The sequence below is a fragment of the Rhinoderma darwinii genome, chromosome 2, assembly GCF_050947455.1.
Source record: "Rhinoderma darwinii isolate aRhiDar2 chromosome 2, aRhiDar2.hap1, whole genome shotgun sequence".
Taxonomy (NCBI): domain Eukaryota; kingdom Metazoa; phylum Chordata; class Amphibia; order Anura; family Rhinodermatidae; genus Rhinoderma; species Rhinoderma darwinii.
In genome coordinates this window covers 400773503-400793087 of record NC_134688.1, presented here as the reverse complement: position 1 = coordinate 400793087, position 19585 = coordinate 400773503, and the positions used below count along the sequence as shown (strand labels likewise).

General features: G+C 40.6%; 1 protein-coding gene across 1 annotated transcript in view; it reads right to left on the bottom strand.

Annotated features, from left to right (window-relative positions):
- The window catches only part of SMS (spermine synthase), a 168785-nt gene that overhangs the window by 93599 nt on the left and 55601 nt on the right, over window positions 1–19585 (bottom strand). Inside the window, exons 3-4 of the mRNA XM_075854047.1 lie at window positions 7438–7528; window positions 5926–5990 (exon numbers count right to left, since the gene is read on the bottom strand). Coding sequence (XP_075710162.1) covers window positions 5926–5990; window positions 7438–7528 — 156 coding nt within the window. The remainder of the gene's footprint in view (window positions 1–5925; window positions 5991–7437; window positions 7529–19585) is intronic.

The window sequence follows — 19585 nt, the reverse complement described above, 5'->3', positions numbered from 1 at the left end:
GGCTAATGGATGATTAGAAAACACTTGAAAACCCTTGTGCAATTATGTTAGCACCGCTGTAAACCGTTTTGCTGTTTAGAGGAGCTATAAAACGGACCTTCCTTTGAGCTAGTTGAGAATCTGGAGCATTACATTTGTGGGTTCGATTAAAGTCTCAAAATGGCTAGAAAAAGAGAGCTTTCATGTGAAACTCGACAGTCTATTCTTGTTCTTGGAAATTAAGGCTATTCCATGCGAGAAATTGCCAAGAATCTGAAGATTTCCTACAACGGTGTGTACTACTTCCTTCAGAGGACAGCACAAACAGGCTCTAACCAGAGTAGAAAGAGAAGTGGGAGGCCCCGCTGCACAACTGAGCAACAAGACAAGTACATTAGAGTCTCTAGTTTGAGAAATAGACGCCTCACAGGTCCTCAACTGGCAGCTTCATTAAATAGTACCCGCAAAACGCCAGTGTCAATGTCTACAGTGAAGAGGCGACTCCGGGATGCTGGCCTTCAGGGCAGAGTGGCAAAGAAAAAGCCATATCTGAGACTGGCTAATAAAAGGAAAAGATTAATATGGGCAAAAGCACACAGACATTGGACAGAGGAAGATTGGAAAAAAGAGTTATGGACAGACGAATCGAAGTTTGAGTTGTTTGGATCACACAGAAGAACATTTGTGAGACGCAGAACAACTGAAAAGATGCTGGAAGAGTGCCTGACGCCATCTGTCAAGCATGGTGGAGGTAATGTGATGGTCTGGGGTTGCTTTGGTGCTGGTAAAGTGGGAGATTTGTACATGGTAAAAGGGATTTTGAATAAGGAAGGCTATCACTCCATTTTGCAACGCCATGCCATACCCTGTGGACAGCGCTTGATTGGAGCCAATTTCATCCTACAACAGGACAATGACCCAAAGCACACCTCCAAATGATGCAAGAACTATTTAGGGAAGAAGCAGGCAGCTGGTATTCTATCTGTAATGGAGTGGCCAGCGCAGTCACCAGATCTCAACCCCATAGAGCTGTTGTGGGAGCAGCTTGACCGTATGGTACGCAAGAAGTGCCCATCAAGCCAATCCAACTTGTGGGAGGGCCTTCTGGAAGCATGGGGTGAAATTTCTCCCGATTACCTCAGCAAATTAACAGCTAGAATGCCAAAGGTCTGCAATGCTGTAATTGCTGCAAATGGAGCATTCTTTGACGAAAGCAAAGTTTGAAGGAGAAAATTATTACTTCACATAAAAATCATTATTTCTAACCTTGTCAATGTCTTGACTATATTTTCTAGTCATTTTGCAACTCATTTGATAAATATAAGTGTGAGTTTTCAGGGAAACACAAAATTGTCTGGGTGACCCCAAACTTTTGAACGGTAGTGTATATTATGAACACATTATACATACACAAATTGTGTTTAACTTATTGCTACTTGGATTGCATATAAGTCATTATCATGCAGAAAACGGACTATGAAAAATAATAATTCTATGACTATATTTTTGGTATGTTAATTTACATGTAAAACTAAAGAGATATAAATTTTTCCAGTAAGCTACGGAACCAAGGATAAAATGAATGACTTGTTTGTTCTTGACATATGGATGGATATAAAATGAAGAGCCAAGGAAAATATTAGCCATCTATAAAAGAAAGCTACTAAAGAGATTCCTTATGACATAAAACTTTAATTGTGGTGCTTTGAAAATAAAAGCGTGGGTCCCCCGAAAACTTCAAACCACAGAATCCTAAAATTCAGATGTGTCACAGCTCGTAGCCTAGAATATTAAGAAGGACAGAGGAATTTCATCTGGATTTCTAATATGGAAAGGAACATGCTTTACCTAAATAAATGTATTATTCAAAGAACACAGAGATGAATCAACTAGTCAGGAGGGTCTGTAATAACATGTTGACATAACGTATATGACAAACATGAGGATACTCCGTACTTCATTAACTAAAATGTAATTTATACAAAACCAAATCAAGACTAGAAACGGATAGCAGCATGGGAGAGGTGAGATGTAATGTAGCCCTAATCTCACATATCTAGAAAAGTGGGTGATAACTTGTCTAGACATCTGGGGGGTGTTGTCGGTGGACTCGTTTGATGGTATAGTTCGCTTATACACAGGTTTACTTTAGAGGTCTAATTTAGACCTTCTTTTGCATGTATTTTTATCCAATTTTGCTATATTTGTGCTTATGAGTACTATATAATAACTTGTTTCTCTGTTCTTAGTGTGTATCTAAAAATACGAATACAAATATCTGTGAAGCAATGTGATGTCTGCATGAAAGTAGCAGAGGCCCATTTCACTAGGTCGCAGTGTGCCTACCAAATTTAGATGTCCATTGGCTCTCTAATTTTGTACGAGAACATAGTAATATAGTGTGTAATGGTCATGAATTAAATAACAGAATTTTTCTATACCATCATCATTTTCTGTATACGTATGTTACAAGAAAATTTAGCTCCTTTCTATTAAATACTACATTCATTTTGACAGTATTTGAGATACATATATCCCCTGAGTTTATGGGTGTGGGTCTATTTGAAATCCTATGTGGGACGATACTATTCCCAGTAATTTTTATAAGTCTGATGTAAGCATATAATGAGTGTAGCTTCACTGTCATAACATATAAGAGACTATTTTGTCTGTTGAAAATTTTTGTCTGTTCTTTGTAATATTTAGTTCATGGGATCCACACTATATGCAGTACTATTTATACTGCTTTAATTCTTGTATACACAAATTTTTAAATATTATGTTTTTGAGCCATATTGATCAGCACCGCAGCTCGCGCATGCGCAGATGGGCTGGGACGCAAGATCTGGCCGTGCGCATGATGATTTTTTCACCGCTTGCGTTCCATTGGCTGTATTTCCGGCCTGAATGCCATTTTGAGCATGCGCAGTAGGAGCGCGCGGACGCTGTATGCTCGAGATGTCTAGCACTGGTAATGTATGATCTCCTGCATCATTTACATATATCTATGTCTTTCAGATTGGCCTCTGCATGTTTCTTGGATTAGCCTAATTGCTTATTAAAGCACTATAAGATATATTTATGTAATATGCACTCACATATGTTGCACTTGATATATGAAACTACTGTGGAATTAATGCATTATGTAGGATTGTCCTGTGAGATGGGTTTAAATTCATGTTTTTACACTTGTTTTTTGTAAACTGTACATCTTGCTAATTACTAGTTGTACTTCCTATTTATACCCGACACTGTGTGTAGTATGCTATAGCTTGAGAAAGGTTCTGTGACGAACCGAATCGTCGCTGCTCACTTTTGGTGAATAAACCCACCCTGTTTCATCTACTCTGAAGTCCTGGTGCCGTTACTTTGTTCTATGGTTTTTGTATATTCATACATACATACACACACACACATATATATATATATATATATATATATATATATACACACATACACACACATATAATATAGAGAAATATATAACAAATTACAAAAACGTGTTTTTTTTCAAATTTTTTGTGATTTGTCTGTGCATAATAAAAATTAACAACATGGAATTAAACTAATCTAGAAAATGAAAGCCTCCAAAAAGTCTTGTTAAAAAAAAAAAAAAAAAAGTAAAAATAGTTGTGATATTCAAAGCGGTTACAAAGATATTCTCGTTTAAAGACGTGCATGTCAGAAATGGAAAATTTGACCTGGACACAGGGGTATCAAAGACCTTTGGCCATGAAAGAGTTAAACAGTGCAGAAATCTCAGCCTAGGCGCATAGCGATCTGCCAGAGTGATGAACCAAGGTCTCTCAGTTCAAGCATTCTGTCCCTCCGAATTTGCGACAAGTGGTGATAACTGGCACATTGATGAACAGGGGGCATCGCACAATCTTCCCACACCACTTGATCCGATTTTATAGGTTTCATGTGGCTAAAAAAAAAACGTTGCTTTCAATCTGACTCTCTGCCCTCCCAGACAGCTCAACCCACCCCCAACCAACCCCCGATTGGAGCTCGGTGATTGGAAATTTGATCATTTGCAAATTTTAGTGGCAACGGCTACTCCCTCGATTTCCATAACCTTACGGCTTGTCCTTCTTGGTGCTGCGGAGTGTATGTAGGCAGTGAGCATGTAACCCGATGTCGGAAATGGTTACCGGGGAGAAGAGAAAATGTTGTATGTTAGGTGGTAGACTCAGGGTAACAGATTGAGATCCGAGGACCCCAGGTGTCTGTAAAACGCTAGCACTTCATTCATTCTTAGCAGGCTAGTTTATTTTCAGGTATTGAATATTATTTTTGCTTATGATTAAGGTTTGGTGTAAAGTCGTGTGAAGGTGGATGTGTGTATACGTTACTAAGTTGTATTTTTACACACGGTATGCTATGAGCGCTCACAAAATGCAGGTTTTGGTAGCATAATAGCGGTTTGCGGTGTGCATTATATATTTTTAACACATTTGAGGATGATGGACAAATATTGCCTGGCCCCTGTTTTAGCGTTTTTTTGAGAGCACAAGCGCAATGTATCAACTATTATTACTTTGTGTGGATCTGCTTTTATGTGATGTTTTCAATGCAATTTCTTTTTTTTTTTAATTATTGCTTTTTATAACAAATTTAGGTGAATATGGTCATGGCTGCCAACAGCATGTAAGACTATTGCAATTATCAGTTTTCAAGAAATATATGGGGTTAGGGGGTGCACTCACTTTTTATGATGTGTAATCTCTATTTTCTAGATTACTTTTTTTTCATTTCCAGTTTAAAACGAGATGATTTGTCACTTCGATTCTGATTTTTTGAAGATGTATGAACTCTTCACATCTTGAACTTCTATTTCAGGAGGTATGTTGCATCTAATTTTCTGCTTATATCACACGCTTAGCCATAAAATATAATAATTTTTTTATTCATTATTTAAAATGAAAAATGCCAGAAAATTGCATGACGGCACCTGTAATGCATAAGCATGGGGGTCTAGTATGATTTTTGTTTAGTGATTTAGGTTTTATTTGTACATGTCAAAAGTGTGAAAATGACCCTGGTTACCAGATACATTCATATAATGAAGAAAGTGACATGACAAATGTATCAAACAATTCCACCAATTTAAAACCTAAGTTCCAGCGCTAGAGTCTTACATAAGAAGGTACAAATGGCCACGGTTCAAGATTTCCTGAGCCGTAACATTACGTTGTGTAAACTAATGCCACCTACGAGCTTACCGTATGTTCGAAAGCGAGAGGTCATCTAAGTTTGTCAGAATTGCCCCAAATGTGCCAAGTGTTGTGATCCACTTTGACAAATTTGGCATAATTATGTCTGTAGACTAATTAATATATTATATAGATAGTCTTTCTACAACACCATTGACAAATGTGGAGCGGATTGTACATGGTCACTGCTCATCATGTAAAGGGCTGCACAGTATGACTACATGCTACTCCTGGATGGCACTTTTCACATGTGTGCTGTATAGCGAGCTTACCTGAGAAAGCAATATGCCGTTTTCTTTGCGGTGTGCTGTACATAGTGCACATGGTTCTATTAAGTAAATGATCAAAGTTACATCAAACAATGTAGTGACTATTTAAAGTAAGAAATGGACTAGCTAATTCCTGCAGGTTACATTTGAACTGAAATGAATGTAACAGATTTGGTATCCTCGGGCCAGGTAACCTTTTCAAAGTAGTGAAAAAACTAGATAAATTGATGGAATGAAAAATAAAACATTATAATAATCTCAAACTTGCCTAATCCAGACACATATCATTAAGTACTAAATGTAAAAAAGCAGAAGGGTGGAATGTACTTCACAAAATGACCACTTGAGGGCAGCAAATCACTACATTTCTACAGGCTCAACGCAAACGGTAAAATAGATGGCAGCGCCACGCACTCTGGCATCTGTACCGCCACATTATGAATGCAATGAAACGCGATTACCTTTTCACTTGTGAGATACTGTTGTGCAAAATTTCTTTCATTTTCTCCTCAACCTCGTCAAGTAGCTGAAGAAAGACAACGTTATTGAATTACTAGTTACATCTGAAATAAGCAATGTCTACCTTCTGTTATGTTATTTGCTTCAATGCAGACACCGCTTGCGTTATGCTAACAATATAGGACCCAATTTTTCAGCCTGATGAATGGGTGTGAATCATGGCTCATTTTAATATAGGCCCGCTCCTATGTCCTACTGTATCTTATCATATCCATTTACTTTGATGAAATTGTACTAGTAATGCATTTTTATGCGAGTTTTGCAAAACTTTGTAAAAAGAGTCACATAATGCCATTGCAGTATATAAATTGTGGCCACAGAGCGACTTCCGTTATTCCTTATAGGGTAACACTTTTCTGACACTTCTAGCTTTTTTTAGGTCTTTTCAATGGTCTCGGAATTCCACTGGTCTGGCATGGACCAGATTTCTATCAAGAGTTGTTGATTGGATATTGGGTACGTGTTGTATGTCAGTCAAACGCTATCTTAACCGGTTCAAGACCAGACACCATTTGGCCATTTTTAGCATGCGTTAGTTAAACGGCTAGAACCTTTTTATTTGCTGGACTAGCAACGTGATTTTTCCTATTATTTTGTGATCTATGCAGGTTTCTTTTCATATTTTTTTTTTACACATAATTTTGGCTTTTTTTTTTTTTTAGAATTTTTAGGCTTATTAAAAAAAAAAAACATATGCTTTTTTACATTTTAGCTAATTTTCTCTGGTAATAATATAGTTTTACCCTAAGCTAGAATTTTATTTGTGACAGTCATTGCCTAATGTAAATTTTTAAATATTGCATGTCTATTTTAGGGTAATTGGGTCAAGGCCAGCGTTACAAAAATGATTGGAAGGGGTCGTTTTTTTAATACAGTGTTTTACTTGTCATTTTGTTTTCATTTATTTTTGTTTGTTTTACTTTCATTTTTTTTATTTTTACGGCCTGTCCCTCAAAGGTCAAAAAACAACAACTTTGGGGTACTTTGTTTTTATATTTTATATTTTTTCACACTACACTTTTCCACTGTAAGTTACAGTTACAGGGGAAACCAGCCCTATTATAGCGGCTATTGTCACGGTAAGGGCTGTGCTGTGTCTAGTAAAACCAGCAGCCTCCGACTACTGCCATCCTGGCGACTATGTGACCAGTCACATGATCACTGGGACTAATAGCTGCTGCTGCCGCTTCTATTCTATACACAGCGCTCATTGAGTGCGGTGTATGCGAGTACAGAAAATATAAAAGTGGTAAAAACCGTTTCGGCCTTTTCTCCAGGGTCCCTGCAGTCTGTGACTGCCGGGCACCCGACAATCAGCTGCCCAATCGCTCGGGCAGAAAGATTTAACACGCGCTGTATATATACAGTGGGTGGTCCTCAACCTGTTAACGCCCTGCTGTATGAGGATGCACTGCACAGAAAATGCCATAGACATGGGGACATTATATACTCACATGTCGAACAGAATCGTTCTCGTTCGGCACATCAAGGCTTTGCAGATCAAACAGCACTAAGCCATGAGGATAGATTCTCAAAGTAGAAAAACTGAAAGAGAAAATAAGAGAGAAATGCATGAGGGCAGTATTCACATTTATATTCTTCATTACAATGCTAGGGCTTGAGAATCTTCAAAAATACAAAAATATCAGCGAAGGCTCTAACACCAGACAGAATAAGCAATAGCCTCATACACTGCTGGTGTTAGGATGCAGTCTCATGCGGCAGATTTTGATGCAGAATTTTTTGTACGAATCAAAATCAACTCCATTCATCTGAATAGAACTTGCAGAAATCAATTTACTTGCTGCAGAAACAGCCCCATTCAGATTAATAGCACAGATCCTGGGCCGCGTAACGAGCACCGATCAACGAGACCGCTTGTTGATCGGCGCTAGTTTGCTCCTTTAACAAGGAGCTAGTATGTGGACGAGTGGTCGTTACTCCGATCGCTCGTCCCCATACATTATTATCGTGTCGGCAGCGCGTCTCCCTGTGTACACAGGGGGATGTGCAACAGACAATGATGATATGTTTGCTCGTTCATCTGCTGATCGCTGCCTGTTTACACAGGGCAATTATCGGCAACGTGCGTTCTATGAACGAGCGTTTGCCCGATAATTGGCCCTTTAGAATATGCTACATATTTATCTACACAATGTCAGTTAGCTGCAGGCGGAAAGCACAATACATTTTTGTACTGTGTATTACAAACCCTGCTCTGTGTAATCATACTGGATGCCCATGTCATGCAATTTTCATTAACCCCTTCCCGCTCCTGGACGTACTATTACGTCATGGCAGCTGTATCGTTCGCGCTCCATGACGTAATAGTACGTCTCGGGAGTAACGGCCGTTTCGGCCGTCCTCCCGACACATACAGGAGCTGTGACAGCTGCTGTCTTGTTCAGCAGCTGTCACAGCTCCTACAGCGGGGACAGATTGATGTGTCCCCGCTGATTAACCCCTTAAAAGCCGCGTTCTATAGAGATCGCGGCTTTTTAGGGGTTAAGCTGCCATCGCCGGCCTGCTACACGATAGCGGCCGGCGATGGTGACTATGGCAACCGGACACCAAACAATGGCGTCCGGCTATGCCATAGACGGAAGCCTAGTGGGTCCTGACAACGTCAGGACCCACTATGCTTGCTGTCAGGGAGTAGCTGACAGTTCTAATACACTGCACTACGCATGTAGTGCAGTGTATTAAAATAGCGATCAGGGCCGCCTGCCCTCATGTTCCCTAGTGGGACAAAGTAATACAGTAAAAAAAAAGTTAAGAAGTTGTGTAAAAATAAGAAAATAAAAGATTTAAAAGTATTAAAAGTAAAAATCCCCCTTTTTCCCTTATCAGGCCTTTATTATTAATAAAAATATATAAACAAACAAATAAACTATACATAATTGGTATCGCCGCGTCCGTAACGGCCTGAACTACAAAATTATTTTGTTATTTATCCCGCACGGTGAACGCCATAAAAGAAAATAATAATAAACCGAACCACAATCACAATTGTTTGGTCACTTCACCTCCCAAAAAATGGAATAAAAAGAGATCAAAAAGTCGCATGTACCGAAAAATGGTACTGATCAAAACTACAGTTCGTTACGCAAAAAATAAGTCCTCGCACGGCTTTATTGATTGATAAAAACGTTATGGCTCTTAGAATAAGGTAACACAAAAAGTGAATGATTGTTTACAAAAAGTATTTTATTGTGCAAACGCCATAAGACCTAAAAAAAAACTATAAACATCTGGTATCGCCGTAATCGTATCGCCCCGCAGAATAAAGTGAATATGTCATTTATAGCGCACGGTGCACGCAGTAAAAAAAAAAAAAAGAATAAAAAAACAATAGTAGAATTGCTGTTTTTTAGTCACCACGCCACCTAAAAATAGAATAAAAACTGATCAAAAAGCCGCATGCACCCCAAGAAAACTACAATGCATTCCTCAAGGGGTGTAGTTTCCAAATTGGGGGTCACTTTTGGGGGGTTCCCAATGTTTTGGCACCACAAGACCTCTTCAAACCGGACATGGTGCCTAATAAAAAAAAGAGGTCTCATAATCCACTAGGTGCTCCTTTGCTTCTGAGGCCGGTGCTTCAGTCCATTACCGCACTAGGGCCACATGTGGGATATTTCTCAAAACTGCAGAATCTGGGCAATACGTATTAAGTTGCGTTTCTCTGATAAATCCTTTTGGGTTATAAAAAAAATGGTATAAAGAGGATTTTCTGACAAAAAAAAAAAATGTAAATTTCACCTCTACTTTGCTCTAAATTTCTGTGAAAAACCTAAAGGGTTCATAAACTTTCTAAATGCTGTTGTGAATACTTTGAGGGGTCTAGTTTCTAAAATGGCGTATTTGATAGGGGTTTCTAATATATGGGCCCCTCAAAGCAACTTCAGAACTGAACTGGAACCTAAAAAAATAAATAAATGAGGCAAAACTTCACTTCTTACATTATACTGATAATGAGCCGTGCCCACCCTGAGATGACCCCAGTTTTGACCGTTTGTATAAACGAAGACCCATATTAGACCGTTCCAGTGCCCGGTTTTCACAAGCATACACCCCCGAGAAGTGTATTTCTATTGATGAGTCCCTGGTACATTTTAAAGGGAGGGTTCATTTCCGGGAGTACCTGCCGGGTAAGAGGGCAAGGTATGGCATGAAGATGTATAAGCTGCGAGAGTGCATCAGGGTATACCTACAGGTTTAGGCTATATGAAGGAAAGGCCACCCCCAAACCAGACTGCATCCTGGACTACAATAGGTACATGGGAGGTGTGGACTTGTCAGATCAAATCCTGAAGCCCTACAGCGCCATGCGGTGTGGTATAAGAAGCTGGCCGGGCACATCATACAGATGGCATTGTACAATGCGTACGTGCTACGTCGATGTGCAGGCCAGACGGGAACTTTCCTGGAATTTCAAGAGGTGATTATCAAGAACCTAATCTTTAGGGACCAAGAAGGGGGGGGCACCCAGTACTTCTGGAAGCGGGGCCACACGCATCGTACCAAGGCGGCAACACTTTCCAGGAGAAGTTCCCCAAACTGGCAAGAAGGGAAAAAGTCAAAAGAGGTGCAAAGTCTGCTATAAGGGATGACACAATATATCAATGTGACACGTGTCCCGAATAACCAGAGCTCTGTATGAAAGTCAGTTTTAAAATTTATCATACATCCCTTGGTTTATAATTTACCCCAATTTTACTTACCCTGATGCACTCCGCACAGCTTATCCCCCCTCGTCTTTCCCCTCTGAGCCCTGCTGTGTGTCCAGGCAGCTGATAACAGCCACATGTAGGGTATTGCCATACCCGGGAGAACCCACATTACAGTTTATGGGGTGTAGGTCTCTGGTCAAAATGCTCACTACACCTCTAGATGAATGCCTTAAGGGTGTAGTTATTAAAACGGGGTCACTTCTTGCGGGTTTCAACTGTACTGGTACCTCAGGGGCTTCTGCATACATGACTTCGCACTAGAAAATCCCCAGTAGGCCAAATGGTGGTCCTTTCCTTCTGAGCCCTCCCATGGGCCCAAACGGCAGTTTATCACAACAAATGCGGTATTGCGGCACTCAGAACAAATTGTGCAACAGAATGTGGTATTTTGTTTCTTGTGAAAATAAGAAATTTTCAGCCAAAACTACATATTATTTGAAAAAAATAATTTTGTTTTCATTCCCAGCCCAATTCAAATAAGTTCTGTGAAAAAACTATGGGGTCAAAATGGTCACAACACCCATAAATGAATTCCTTGAGGGGTGTAGTTTCCAAAATGGGGTCAATTTGTGGTGGGTTTCCATTGCTTTGATACCTCTGGGGCTCTGCAAATGCGACATGCCACCCGAAAACCAATCCAGCAAAATCTGGACTCCAAAGAACACACAGCGCTCCTTTCCTTCTGAGCACTCCCATGGGCCCAAACGGCAGTTTATCACCACAAATGGGGTATTGCCGCACTCAGGACAAATTGGGCAACAAAATGGAGTATTTTATTTCTTGTGAAAATAAGAATTTTTGAGCTAAAATGACATATTATAGGAAAAAATATATATTTTTTTAATTCCCAGCCCAATTCAAATAAGTTCTGCGAAGAAACTATGGGGTCTAAAAGGTCACATTACCCATAAATGAATTCCTTGAGGGGTGTAGTTTCCAAAATGGGGTCACTTCTGATGGGTTTCCGTTGCTTTGATACCTCTGGGGCTCTACAAATGCGACATGGCACCCGAAAACCAATCCAGCAAAATCTGGACTCCAAAGAACACACAGCGCTCCTTCCCTTCTGAGGCCTCCCATGGGCCCAAACAGCAGTTTATTGCCACAAATGGGGTATTGCTGCACTCAGGAGAAATTGGGCAACAAAATTGAGTATTTTGTTCCCTGTGAAAATAAGAAATTTTGATAAAAAATTACATCTTATTGGAAAAAATTTCATTTTTTTAATGTCACAGCCCAATTGAAATAGGTGCTGTGAAAAAACTGTGTGGTCAAAATGCTAACAACCATAAATGAATTCCTTGAGGGGTGTAGTTTCCAAAATGGGGTCACTTTTGGTGGGTTTCCATTGCTTTGATACCTCTGAGGCTCTGCAAATGCGACATGGCACCCGAAAACCAATCCAGCAAAATCTGGACTCCAACAAACATATAGCGCTACTTTCCTTCTGAGCCCTCCCATGGGCCCAAACGGCAGTTTATCACCACAAATGGGGTATTGCCACACTAAGGACAAATTGGGCAACAAAATGGGGTATTTTGTTCCCTGTGAAAATAAGAAATTTTGATCACAAATGACATTTTATTGGAAGAAATGACACTTTTTTCATTTCACAGCCCAATTCAAATACGTGCTGTGAAAAAACTGTGCGGTCAAAATGGTAACAACAACCATAAATGAATTCCTTGAGGGGTGTAGTTTCCAAAATGGGGTCACTATTGGGGGATTCCTACTGTTTTGGCACCTCAACACCTCTTCAAACCTGGCATGCTGCCTAAAATATATTCTAATAAAAAAAGAGGACTCAAAATGCACTAGGTGCTTCTTTGCTTCTAGGGCTTGTGTTTTATTCCAGGAGCGCAGTAGAGCCACATGTGGGACATTTCTAAAAACTGCAGAATCTGGACAATACATATTTAGTAGTGTTTCTCTGGTAAAACCTTCTGTGTTACAGAAAAAAAATGAATAAAATTGAAATTCAGCAAGAAAAATGAAATTTGCAAATTTCACCTCCACTTTGCTTTAATTCCTGTGAAATGCCTGAAGGGTTAAAAAAACTTTCTAAATGCTGTTTTGAATACTATGAGGGGTCTAGTTTTTAAAATGGGGTGTTTTATGGGGGTTTATAATACATAGGCCCCACAAAGCCACTTCAGAACTGAAGAGGTACCTTAAAAAAAAGGCTTTTGAAATTTTCTTAAAAATATGAGAAATTGCTGTTTATGTTCTAAGCCTTGTAACGTCCAAGAAAAATAAAATAATGTTCAAAAAACGATGCCAATCTAAAGTAGACATATGGGAAATGTGAACTAGTAACTATTTTGGGTGGTATAACCGTCTGTTTTACAAGCAGATGCATTTCAATTCTGAAAAATGCAATTTTTTCAAAATTTTCCCTAAATTTTGCAATTTTTCACCAATAAACACTGAATATATCGACCAAATTTTACCACGAACATGAAGCCCAATGTGTCACGAGAAAACAATCTCAGAATCGCTTGGGTAGGTTTAAGCATTCCGACGTTATTACCACATAAAGTGAAATATGTCAGATTTGAAAAATGGGCTCTGAGCCTTAAAGAGGCTCTGTCACCAGATTTTGCAACCCCTATCTGCTATTGCAGCAGATCGGCGCTGCAATGTAGATTACAGTAACGTTTTTATTTTTAAAAAACGAGCATTTTTGGCCAAGTTATGACCATTTTCGTATTTATGCAAATGAGGCTTGCAAAAGTACAACTGGGCGTGTTGAAAAGTAAAAGTACAACTGGGCGTGTATTATGTGCGTACATCGGGGCGTGTTTACTACTTTTACTAGCTGGGCGTTGTGTATAGAAGTATCATCCACTTCTCTTCACAACGCCCAGCTTCTGGCAGTGCAGCACTGTGACGTCACTCACAGGTCCTGCATCGTGTCGGCACCAGAGGCTACAGTTGATTCTGCAGCAGCATCAGCATTTGCAGGTAAGTAGCTACATCGACTTACCTGCAAACACCGATGCTGCTGCAGAATCATCTGTAGCCTCTGGTGCCGACACGATGCAGGACCTGTGAGTGACGTCACAGTGCTGCACTGCCAGAAGCTGGGCGTTGTGAAGAGAAGTGGATGATACTTCTATACACAACGCCCAGCTAGTAAAAGTAGTAAACACGCCCCGATGTACGCACATAATACACGCCCAGTTGTACTTTTACTTTTCAACACGCCCAGTTGTACTTTTGCAAGCCTCATTTGCATAAATACGAAAATGGTCATAACTTGGCCAAAAATGCTCGTTTTTTAAAAATAAAAACGTTACTGTAATCTACATTGCAGCGCCTATCTGCTGCAATAGCAGATGGGGGTTGCAAAATCTGGTGACAGAGCCTCTTTAAGGCCAAAACTAGGCTGCGTCCTTAAGGGGTTAAATATCAAATAAATTTGTTTAGTAAAATCTTACATTACCCAGATAAAACACAATATTTTCACACTGAATAAAGGAATACGGAGTCACTTCCCATCTGCTCTGAAATCACGTATACTTTTTGATGAAAATGCTATAAAGGAATCCTGTGTAAGCTGACTAGGCTTCCCTTCTCTGGCACGGTCAGCAGAATACACACACAGTTAATACCAACTCCGTGTGCTGGGGGCTAGATCAGCAAATTCCCTATATACAGGCAATACCAGAAACACTCCATTGAGAAGAAACTGTAATTCAGATAATAAAGGAGAATAAGCATAGTAACAACGAATTGTCAGTACCTGCATCCCAACACTATCATTAGAATACAGGAGCAATATAATGGAATAGAATCCATGGCAAGCAGTAAGAACTTTGCTGGGCTTTAGAGAATTTCATATTACCTGTGCCATACCTGCCGACTAATAAGCAGACTACAAGTTTATAAATTGACTGTAGACACGGATTGCGTAATAGAATAATACGTAGCTGTTGATGGGTTTGCAGTATACAGGTTTGTTCCAATTTTTCCTGTATAAATAGATCTAAGTCATTATAGTCAGCCACAATGAGCTGCCCTTTCTAAAAGTCATACTCCAGGAATAAAAAATAAAATTATAGCTATCATGGGATCCCGAGAGGTCTTCTGTCAGGCTGCTTTCTAGCCTGCCTACAGGTACAGCTCCCAGGCATTGGTTGTCATGACTCTCACGTGAACCTGTATAGAGAATGACACACCGTAAAGTCTGCGCACCTATCCTGGGTGGGTTATGAAACCAACAGCCCCGGATCGGTGCGTAGAGGCAAGCTGAAGGATTGGTCTGACAGAACACACCTCTCGATTCCCTTGATTGGAAGGGACCACGTAGGTGACACTTTACGGCTGTTGTGAGAACCTACACTCTAAAACAATAACCGTATTATCAGCTTTTGCCTGAAGTATCCCTTTAAATTGACTGTATTTCTTGGACTATTAAATCAATTTGTAACTCAACAAAAAGTTCTCATATATTCGTGTTTGTAGTTAACTGGGTAGGAGTGGATTGTTTTTTCTTTTTTACTTCCAGCTAAACTTGGTTGCATCTTAGATTCCAAAAAATAAAGTATATTGTCTCCAAAAATAAATCCATGAAACATTCTTTTTGTTTAAAACAATGTAACTTATATCGTTTTCATCTATTTAATTCTACACAATCCCTAACTATTTTCAGCTCAACAGGAATCATTAAACAATAGGTAAAAGGTCATTCCCATTAGAAAACAGTAAAACTTAACGTTAAAGAGGCTCTGTCACCAGATTTTGCAACCCCTATCTGCTATTGCAGCAGATCGGCGCTGCAATGTAGATTACAGTAACGTTTTTATTTTTAAAAAACGAGCATTTTTGGCCAAGTTATGACCATTTTTGTATTTATGCAAATGAGGCTTGCAAAAGTACAACTGGGCGTGTTGAAAAGTAAAAGTACAACTGGGCGTGTATTATGTGCGTACATCGGGGCGTGTTTACTACTTTTACTAGCTGGGCGTTGTGTATAGAAGTATCATCCACTTCTCTTCAGAACGCCCAGCTTCTGGCAGTGCAGATCTGTGACGTCACTCACAGGTCCTGCATCGTGTCGGCACCAGAGGCTACATTTGATTCTGCAGCAGCATCAGCATTTGCAGGTAAGTAGCTACATCGACTTACCTGCAAACGCCGATGCTGCTGCAGAATCATCTGTAGCCTCTGGTGCCGATGTGTCCTCGCTCGTCTGACACGATGCAGGACCTGTGAGTGACGGCACAGCGTGATCTCTCGAGAACACGGCTGTGTCTGCACTGCCAGAAGCTGGGCGTTCTGAAGAGAAGTGGATGATACTTCTCATCAGAACGCCCAGCTAGTAAAAGTAGTAAACACGCCCCGATGTACGCACATAATACACGCCCAGTTGTACTTTTACTTTTCAACACGCCCAGTTGTACTTTTGCAAGCCTCATTTGCATAAATACAAAAATGGTCATAACTTGGCCAAAAATGCTCGTTTTTTAAAAATAAAAACGTTACTGTAATCTACATTGCAGCGCCGATCTGCTGCAATAGCAGATAGGGGTTGCAAAATCTGGTGACAGAGCCTCTTTAATGTAAACAGTGCCCCACTAATGTACAGCAGCGAGAGTCGTAAAATCCGTATCAGGACACATACAGTACTTCAATGTTTATTTAGAAATTATTTGCAACACAAGTCAATATTAAAAACGACAGCCTGTTCATAGGATGGTTATAACTTAGACCGTGTTGACATCTCGCTGGTACACAGTGTATGCTCTGGGAAAGCTACCGGCGCATATGCTGAACAGATCAATTGGCCTCCATTGACCTGAGGTATGCCAAAAGAGAGTGTCCTTCTGCCATACGTCGGTGAAGTGTGCATTTTTGGCTTTTTTATTTTTTTATTTTTTAACCATGCTATTTCAGTAGCATCCAGTAAGAAAAAAGAAAGAAAGAAAGAAAGAAAAAAAAAAAAAAAAAAAAAAAAAAAAGATTATTTTACAATGGGACCCTGTGGGTGACATATGCCACTGGAGATACACACCGATCAGCCATAACATGCCTACGACTAATATGGGCACTCTGACCGGTCTGCAGGTCAAACACCTTTCTATCATAGCCAGCATTAACTTTTTCAGAAATTTGTGCTACAGTACTTCTACTGTGGGATCAGACCAGACAGGGTAGCTTTCTTTCTCCAGACCTATCAATGAGCCTTGGGGCACACGTGACCCTGCTGCTGGTTCAACGGTTGTCCTTGCTTGGCCCATTTTTGGTAGGTGCTAACTACTGTATACCGGAAACACCCCCACAAGACTTGGGACTAGTGTGATTATTAAAGGCTATGTACACTTTTGAATGGATTATTTTTTTTAAAAGAATGATTTTTGTGTTTTTAAGCACTTTTCCAGTTGACTTTTATTGATTTTTTTTTTCTACTTTTTGGGATACAGCTTCTATGTATATAGAAAGCAACCATAGAACACATGTAACGGTACCAGGACTTCAGAGTAGATGAAACAGGGTGGATTATTCACCTCAAGTGAGCTTGAGAAAGGTTCTCTGTTGAACCGAAACGTCGCTCACTTGAGGTGAATAAATCCACCCTGTTTCATCTACTCTGAAGTCCTGGTGCCATTACTGCGTGCTGTTGGAGTGCTGTGTTCATCTGTGTGCGTATATATATATATATATATATATATATATATATATATATATATATATATATATATATAAAATCTGTAGCAGCATGGAGGTGATTAAACGGCAGTAATAAGCAGGATACAAGTCACGTTGTGGCCAGAAATAGTGCTATTCTTCATGTACTCACACATGACCGATTATCCTGAAAAGTCACGCTTTAAAGGCCTCATGCACATGGCCATGCCCATAATGCGGGCAATAGTTCGCATTTTCGTGCCGTTCTCCCATACAAAGTATGGGAGCACGGCCCATAAAATACAAAAAATAGGACATGCTCCATAATTCCCGGCACAGACACCTATCCGTAGCGATATGGAAAGGTGTCCGCGGCCAATAGAACTGAATGGGTCCGTAATTGCGGACCGTATTGGGTTGTTACGAACGCGGTGAGAGCAAGGTGACCAAAAACCATCAATTCTGCCAATGTTTTTTTTACAGTGTTCACCGTGGTCGATAAATGACATTTTACTTTATTCTGTGGGACGGTAGGATTACGGCGATACCATATGGATATCGTTTTTTTTATGTTTTGCAGCGTTTGAACAAAAAAAAATCCCTTTTATGAAAAATAATTTATTTTTTGTGTCACCATATTCTGAGCCATAGCTTTTTTATTTTTGCGTTGACAAGGCTGTGTAAGGGCTTGTTTTTTGCAGGACGGGTTGTAGTTTGGTATTATTTTGGGGTACATGCGACTTTTTGATCACTTTTTATTCTATACTTTAGAAGGGATAGTGGCCAAAAAAAATATCAAGTCTGAAATTTTTTTTTTGCGGTTTTCACCGTGCGGGAATAATAAACATTATAGTTTTATAGTTTGGGTTGTTACGAACGCGGTGATACATTTTTAACGCTTACATTTTTTTCCCCATAATAAAAAGACTTATAATAGGAGAAAAGGCAGTTTTTATATTGCACTACCCACGTAATGCAAAGCATTAGAGCTGTCAGCTATTCCCTGACAGCAAGCCTATTAGGCTCCGCCTCCGAGCGGGACCTAATAGGCTCCCGTACGCGGCAGACCAGGAAGCCACTGTTGGCTTCCAGCTCCCATAGCAACAATCGGCATCCGTGCGACCACATCACAGTGATGCCGCGATCGCTTTTGATCGCGGCATCTAAGGTGTTAACGACAGGGAGCGGAGCTAACTCCGTTCCCTGCCGTTACAGCACGATGTCAGGTGTAACATACAGCTGACACACTTCGGCTGATAGCGCAGGTTCAGCTTCTGAGCCCGCCGCCAACTTTCATCTGCGGCCGGAAGCCTTTTAAGCCCCGCCTCTGGGCGGGGCCTAACAGGCCGCCGTACTTGGCAGACGGGGAGCCATTTTTAGGCCTCCTGTTACCGATCAGCTAGCATGGCTACCCGGCTCTTTTAGCCCGGTAACCATGCTGCAATACTGTGATTGGTCAGTCAGTAGTGACTGACCAATCACAGTGATCGCTGGCGGCACCGCGATTGTTCCCCCGACAAGTCACAGTGACTATCGGCTGTCTGTGACAGCCGATGTCACAGTTCTGTCACCATGTCTTTTGACATGGTTACAGAAAAGCACCATGGCGTAACTATACTTCATGGTGCCTTAATGCAGTGCAAACCATGACGTACAGTTGCGTCAAGGGGTTAAGGTTGATCTGTCCTATTGCCAGTAGGGATCGGGGAGGAATTTTTCAAATTCTTTTGCAAATTGGACCATGCTATTCAAGGGCGATTTCTGCCATCCTCTAGATCAACTGAGGTTTGTCAGCATAAAAGATTAAACTTGGAGGACTTTTTCACCCTACTATGTTAAAAAGGAAAAAAAAAGGTAAATAAAAGGTCCAATTTGTGAGTCAACCCATATGAAATACACCAGAATGGCAAGAGATTGGCTCCAGAGTCAGCTCCAAATGGTGTTATTCAGTGGCATAACTATAGGGGTCGCAGCGGTCGCAATCGTGGCCGGACCACAAAGCCAGGGGGGCTTGCGGCCCCCCGCACCACGTCAATGAAAAGTTACGATAGTAAATGGGGCCTATGTAATAAACTACACGGGCCTGTTACTATAGTAACTGACAGTACTTACCCCCTCTTTCCGAAGCGCAGCGGAGGTCCTGACACCACAGTGCTGTGTGCAGCGCATGACGTCACAACGCTATGCGCACAACATCCCGACCCCGGATGGTGCAAGGACCTCCGCTGGGGCCGAAGAG